The sequence below is a fragment of the Elephantulus edwardii genome, unplaced genomic scaffold (assembly GCF_000299155.1).
Source record: "Elephantulus edwardii isolate Elephantulus edwardi_28Jun2011 unplaced genomic scaffold, EleEdw1.0 scaffold00026, whole genome shotgun sequence".
Lineage (NCBI taxonomy): Eukaryota > Metazoa > Chordata > Mammalia > Macroscelidea > Macroscelididae > Elephantulus > Elephantulus edwardii.
In genome coordinates this window covers 17,739,804-17,747,044 of record NW_006399776.1, presented here as the reverse complement: position 1 = coordinate 17,747,044, position 7,241 = coordinate 17,739,804, and the positions used below count along the sequence as shown (strand labels likewise).

Genomic DNA, 7,241 nt, shown 5'->3' with positions numbered 1-7,241 from the left:
CATTGAGTGATTTAACAAAAGATTTAGTGAAGAGAGATTAACATAAAAAGGGAGACTATGAAATAAATAGCTGATAAATATAATAGTAATCTAACGCATACATATGTTAAGTACCACCAAGTGGAATATGATTCATAGCAGCCCTATGAACATTAAATTGGAACTCTATCCTGTCCTGTGCCATCCTTATCATCCCCAACACACTCGAAAACCTATTGCCACAGTCGCTGTATTATTGCGTCACATTAAGAGTTTTCCTCTTCTTCTCTGACCCTCCACATTTCCAAGCATGATGTCCCTTCCCAAGGAATAGCCTTTTCTAACAAGATATCCGACATATGTCCATACGTCATGGGAAGATTATTATTTCAATCAGATGAGTCTTTAAATGGTCTTTGCTCTTCAGGACTTTGGAACCATCCCTGACAGCATATTTCACCCAATATTACATGTCTCCTGATCTCCTGACTGCTAGTCCCATGGGAATTAACTATTGATCTAAGCAAGATTGACAGTTTCAATCTTCTGAAATTGTTGACAGTTTCAATCTTTTCTCCATCTATGATGATGTTGCTTATTGGTCCAAACTGAATGCATAGAATATCATCATTCTTGTGAGCTATATTATACATTGGTCTACCTTTGCCCCATAAGACATTCAAATGTTAGACTTGGAAGGATTACTTTGTATCATTCACCTCAACCTGCTAATTTACAGATGATGAAACTGAATTAAAGTATTTACTCTAGTGTGAAGGACAATGGAAGAAATCATTTAAGTTTATACTGGTTAAGGGCTAGCATTTCTGATTACAAGATGCAATGTTCCTTCCAACACTGTGTGAACCATGAAAAGTTAATCTACAATGCAAAATCATCTACAAACACTAATGATAAGGAATTTTGTTTCCAGCATTAAATTTGTTGAAGCTGCTTTGAAAGAAATAGCAAAAAATAAGGCCCCAGGAATAGATGGTATATCAATTGACATATTTCAGCTAACAGATGTTGCCGTGGATGTGCTCACTAAGTTGTGCCAAGAAATATGGAGAACAACTACTTGGCCAACTGACTGGAAGAGATCTATATTTGTTCCCATTCCAAGAAGGGTGACCCAACAGAGTGTGGAAACTATAGAGCAAGCTCATTGATTTCACATGCAAACAAGATTCTACTGAAGATTACCCAAAAACAACTGGAACAGCATATCAGCAGATAATTGCCAGAAGACCAGACTGGGTTTAGAAGGGGTCATGGTACTAGGGATATTGTAGCTGATGTTAGATGGATCTTAGCTGAAAGCAGGGAGTACCAGAAGAATGTCTATTTGTGTTTCATTGATTAGGCAAAGGCATTTGACTGTGTGGATCATAACAAACTGTGGCTGACTCTGAGAAGAATGGGAATCCCAGAACATTTAACCGTGCTAATGCGAAACGCACACTTGGACCAAGAGGCAGTTGTCAGAACAGAGCAGGGTAACACTGCATGGTTCAAAATTGGGAAGGGTGTACGCCAGGGATGTGTCCTGTCTGCATGCTTTTTCAACCTGTGTGCAGAATAGATTATCCGGGAGGCTGGGCTCTATGAGGAGAAGTGTGGCATCAGGATTGGTGGAAGATCTATTAACAATCTGCGTTATGCAGAAGACACAACCCTGCTTGCTGAAACTGAGGAGGACCTCATGCACTTGCTGCACAGGGTCAATGACTGCAGCCTTCAGTATGGACTGAGGCTCAGTGTCACGAAGACAAAGATTCTCACCACCGGACCAATTGGTAGCATCAGGATGGATGACGAAGAGATTGAGATTGTTCACAGCTTCAGTTTGCTCAGCTCCATGGTCAACACTCTTGGCACCAGCAGCCAGGAAATAAAAAAACGTATTGCGATGGGAAAGTCTGCTGTTAGGGACCTCTCTAAAGTACTCAAGAGCAACGGTGTCTCTCTGGAGACTAAGGTGCGCCTGATACAGGCCATGGTCTTTGCAATCACTTGTTATGCATCAGAGAGTTGGACAATGACTAGGGAGGACAGAAGGAGAATTGATGCCTTTGAGCTGCGGTGCTGGAGAAGAGTATTGAATGTACCATGGACTGCTAAGAAAATGAACAGGTTCATCCTGGAGAGGGTTAAACCAAGCTACTCCTTGGAGGCAAGGATTCTGGGGCTTCGTCTGACATACTTTGGACATGTTGCCAGGAGGTCCTTGGAGAGGGACATCATGCTTGGGAGGGTGGAAGAACAGTGCAAGAGGGGAAGACCCTCTATGAGATGGATTGACTCAGTGACTGGAGTAATCGGGATGGGTGTGTCAGAGGCAGTGTGTTTGGCATAGCACAGAGCAGGGTTTGGGGCTGTTGTACATAGGGTCGCTATGAGTCGCAAACGACTCGATGGCACATAACAACAAACAACAACAATCTTGTTTAGGCTCTGTATTCTAAATCTCTTTTCTGCTTTTGCCCTTAGAACATCATATTTTGTTTTTTTGTGTGGTTTTTTTTTTTTTGGATTTTCAGAAAGGTTTATTATAAATTCTAAGGATGGTAGTACAAGAAGCCACTTCTGCCTTGCTTGTCTTAGGTGCTGCCTTGAGTGGGGCTCTTCCTGGGCCCAGCCCCCTTGGGCAGCCTGGTGGCACTGGACTGTCTTGGCATCCTCTGGCTGGCTCCCTCCCGACTGTTCCGTTCTGCCAGGCCTGAAGTTCCACCAAGTGTGGCACTGCCTTTGTTTCTCCCTCGGGTTTCGGCCACGCCAGCGGCGGGCAGCAGCAGGGCCGTCGACTCCATAGGTTCGCTCGCCAGGCCCCGGCCGGCGCACATGGACTTGAGCATCTGGAAGACAGCCAGAGGGGCCACGTTCATCTTCAGCAGGTCTACCAGGATTTTGAACACGTCGGGATCCATGGCGCCGCCCGCACCAGCTCGTACAGCTCCATCTCCTCGGCGCTCAGCACCTTCTTCCTCCGCAGCACCAGTTTCTGCAGGGCCTCATCCAGCCCGGGAGACGCACCCGGCCCCGGCCCCGCGCCCCCCCGTGGCCATCAAGGTGCCAGATCACAGAGGCCCATATTTTGTTTTAAGTCCTGCTTTGTGAATGCTTCCTTTCCACGTGCTAAGATACCACGTGCTGTTGTTGTTCATAGGTGCCAGCAAGTCGAGTAGAACTCATAATGACCCTCTAAACAATGAATCTGAACCTGTACTCTCCTCATAATTTCTGATATAGTCAAACTTATTGCTGGTATCATTTGATCTAGAAAACCCTCAAACATACTTAGAGCTTGTTCAGTATTACCTTCTTATTTTTCTGATGAAAGAGGAATGCAATTTGATAAGCTATACTAACAAGAGGCTAACCATGAAAAGGTATTAATGAAATGATATAAATATATAAGTGCAAACAATCTCATTTATATTTTACATGTATAACATATTTAGCCAAACCCACTGTTGTCAAGTCAATTTTGACATGGGATGACTCGCTTTTAGATTTCTAATGTAAATCTTACTTGGGGCAGATTGCTTCATTTATCTCTTTCAGCTTGTGGATTTGATCTGTTGACCTTTGTGCAAGCAGTCCAGCATGTAACATTGAACCATCAAAGCTCCTTTAGCGTTGATACAGAAGGGAAAAAAAAGAACTATGAAAAATAGAAGTCAGAATAAATGATAGTAAAAGTCAGAATAAATTATCTGCAAGTAAGGAGAACTCCATGAGACAAGCTATAAGAGAAAAATCAATGAGTTATTTTCCATTTCCTTTTTCTTCTCCAGGTTGTTACTACATTGCATCTATATAATGCTTTCTAAAAACCAATTTGAATGAAAACACAAGCTTTCTGTAAACTGTCACCAAAATCACAATTGAAAACGTAATTTTACTTATTCATATCCATCAAATCGTCTAAAATAAAAATAAGAAAAGAAGAAAACACAACAATTTAGCATTTGTTTTAAAACAATCTTCTCTAATACAACCTGGAGTATTTTAGTGAGCTTGTGTGTAAATAAGAAATAGTACTGTGTGCTAATAAGCTAATGCCCATTTTCTGTAACTACAGGTTAAGGAGTATATAGAGATGTTTTGACTTTATGTAGTAAGATATCATTTCTTTGCAATTTGAAATTTGTATACTCAGCGACCCTCCACAAGGTTGATTTCATCTTTATTCTCTTTTTTGTAAGTAGTGTCAGAGGTAATTCTGCTGACAGAGGCCATGTATGGAGTCAACCACTCTGTTGTATCTGAATTTGTGTTCCTGGGACTCTCAAATTCGTGGAGTATCCAACTTCTCCTCTTTTTCCTTTTCTCCATGTTCTATGTTGCAAGCCTGTTGGGGAACCTTCTCATTGTGTTCTCAGTGACCTATGACCCTCATTTGCACTCTCCCATGTATTTTCTGCTGGCCAATCTCTCCTTTCTAGATCTAGGAGTTTGTTCTGTTGGGACTCCCAAAATGATTTATGATCTTTTCAGAAAGCACAAAGCAATCTCTTTTAGGGCCTGTATAACCCAGATCTTCTTTATTCATGCTATTGGAGGCACAGAAATGGTGTTACTCATAGCCATGGCTTTTGACAGATACGTAGCTATATGTAAGCCTCTCCATTACCTGACTATTATGAATCCACGAATGTGCATTTTTATTTTGACTGCTGCCTGGATTCTTGGCTTAATCCATTCAGTTGTTCAACTGGCTTTTGTTGTAGACTTGCCCTTCTGTGGGCCTAATGTACTGGACAGCTTTTACTGTGACCTCCCTCAGCTTATTAAACTTGCTTGCACAGAGACCAATAAGCTGGAATTCATGGTCACAGCTAACAGTGGAGTAATTTCTGTGTGTTCTTTCTTTCTACTGATAATTTCTTACATTTTCATTTTGGTTACTGTTCGGAAACACTCTTCAGGTGGTTTATCCAAGGCTGTCTCCACTTTGTCAGCTCACGTCACTGTGGTAGTTTTATTCTTTGGGCCATTAATCTTCTTCTATACATGGCCCTTCCCCTCCTCACACTTGGACAAGTTTCTTGCTATATTTGATGCAGTTCTTACTCCTTTTCTGAATCCACTCATCTATACCTTCAGGAATAAAGAAATGAAAGCTGCAATGAGAAAACTTTTCAGTCAATTTGTGATGTACAGGAAGATGTTTTATTTTATTTTTTTTTCTTTCTGACAGTTGACAGAAGGCTGTTGTACCCGAGACGCCAAGAACTAAAAAAAAGTCCCTTTAATTAAATGTAAACCCTACACAGATGCACACGTCCATGCCCCCTCTCCTTGGTGGCCTTCTTCCGGCGGGAACACCAAGCAGACGCCCTTTTGGGGGCAGCGGACCGGAGCAGGCCCAGGTCTGGAGGACAGAGTGGCAGCCCCTGTGGGGAGCAGTTCGGGACCACAGTCTTCAGTCCTGGCATGATGCCGAGTGGGGCGGTCCAGACAGTCACTGCTTGGCCTTCTTCACGATAGTGCCCACTGCGGAGATGACTGTGGTCTTGGAGCCACCGGCACTGGTGGTCACAGTGACAACCGCGGGCAGGGTGGCGGTGGTGGTGAGGATGGTGGGCTAGGCGATTGTCGTCACGGGGACGGCGGAGTCCCACTTGCTCTTCCTCTTCTGGGCGTCTGCCACGGCCGTGCTGGCCGTGGTGGTGGCAGCAGTGGTGCTGGTGGTCGTGCCCTTCTTGGTGCCCGTCACAAACTCAATTTTTGTTCGCTCCTTCTTGGCCTTTTCCAGTTTGTCCATTTCAATCTTCTGGGCTTTGGCTAATGCCTCATAGTACGAGTCCTCAGACCAGCCGTGGGGGTCAAACATATCCTTTGGGTAGTTGGTGCCGAGCTCGTCAATCGCACAGAACTGGATCAGTTTCTCGTAGATGCTGGGGTTCTGAAATGCCTTCTTCCTTTGAATAATGTAGTTCATATCCATCCCCTCCTTTATCTTCCGCTCGTACAGTTTCTGGATCTTGTCCTGTAGGTGATTGGAACACCGGCCGGGGGGCTCTGGAGGAATCTTGATTTCATCGGGCAACATGTTTCGAACTCTTTCAGAAAAGGAGGCAACTAGTTCTTGGGGGTCCCGTTTTTCTACTTCGGTGTTATCCTTTAGGTCATCAGCCTCAGGTTTTTCGCTTTCTGAATCGTCATCTTCCGATTGCCTGCTGTTCTCATCATCCTCTTCTTCAAAGCCATCTTCATCACCTCCAAGGCGAGAAAAGTCATCATCTCCATAGACTTCAGACACCAACCTGCCTTTCTCCTCAGCCGCGCCGCCCGCTGTTTCGACTCCACCTTCGCCTTCAGACTCGGGCTCTGAATCCTCCGCATAAAATGCCAGAGACGACAGGACATTCTTTTTCCCCGCCATCTTACTCGGACAGACCCAGCGCAGCTCACTTCTATAACTTAGAGGCGACAACTTCGCAGCAGAAAGGCGACTGGAAAAGCGACCTCTTCCAGGTCCCAGGAGACCTCCTGCGGGCTGCCGATCGAGGACCAATCAAAACGGCCGTCTCTGCACATGGCCCCGCCCCTCGCGTAGGAAGAGGTTTTAAATACTGTAATATATACTAAAAACAACTCTTAGTTGCTGTAGAGTCAATATCAACTTGTAGCTGAACAACCACTGGGTTTTTGGAGGTTGTAGATTGTGCTGGTGGAGAATGCCTGTTGTTTCCCTTTGGAATAGCTGGTATATTCGAACTACATGCTCCTGGGTTTATAGTATAACTCCTTACCAACTATCTGGAAGAGATCTATATTAATGTTCCTATTCCCAGGAAAGGTGATCTAATGTAATGAACAATATCATTAATATCATATGCAAGAAAATATTGCTGAAGATCATCCAAAAATGGCTAGCATAATTTACTGACAGAGAACTGCCTTCATTCACCTAGATTTAGAAGACACATCAGGGATAGCGTAACTGATGTGAGACAGATCTTAGTGAAAAGCAGAGAATACAAGAAGAATATATATTTGTGATTATTGCCTATGCAACGGCATTCAACTGTGTGAATCATAATAAGCTATGAGTAACATTGAGAAGCAGCGCGGGCACAAGCCGAGACCAGGCAACACAGAGGACTCCCACAATAGCTTCTGACATGCCTCCAGATAACAACCCCAAGGCGGAGCCTAAACCGTTTGGGCCCTCGGGCCTCGGGCCAAGAAGGAAAACACAATCTATGCAGGAGTTCTAGAGGACACATCACCTTCCCTTCAGAGAGAGT

General features: G+C 44.1%; 1 protein-coding gene and 2 pseudogenes across 1 annotated transcript; 1 reads left to right on the top strand and 2 right to left on the bottom strand.

Annotated features, from left to right (window-relative positions):
* Positions 1-2,582: 2,582 nt before the first annotated feature.
* LOC102849696 lies at positions 2,583-3,034 on the bottom strand (annotated as a pseudogene).
* A 1,188-nt stretch (positions 3,035-4,222) lies between these two features.
* On the top strand, positions 4,223-5,182 carry LOC102849293 (olfactory receptor 4F15-like). Its single transcript, XM_006883236.1, has one exon. It carries the CDS (start codon positions 4,223-4,225, stop codon positions 5,180-5,182), a length of 960 nt encoding a protein of 319 aa, XP_006883298.1.
* A 267-nt stretch (positions 5,183-5,449) lies between these two features.
* On the bottom strand, positions 5,450-6,373 carry LOC102859374 (annotated as a pseudogene).
* Between the last annotated feature and the right edge of the window lie 868 nt (positions 6,374-7,241).

Coding starts and splice junctions, on each gene's coding strand:
- LOC102849293 (XM_006883236.1), top strand. CDS start 4,223: ATGTATGGAGTCAACCACTCTGTTGTATCTGAATTTGTGTTCCTGGGA.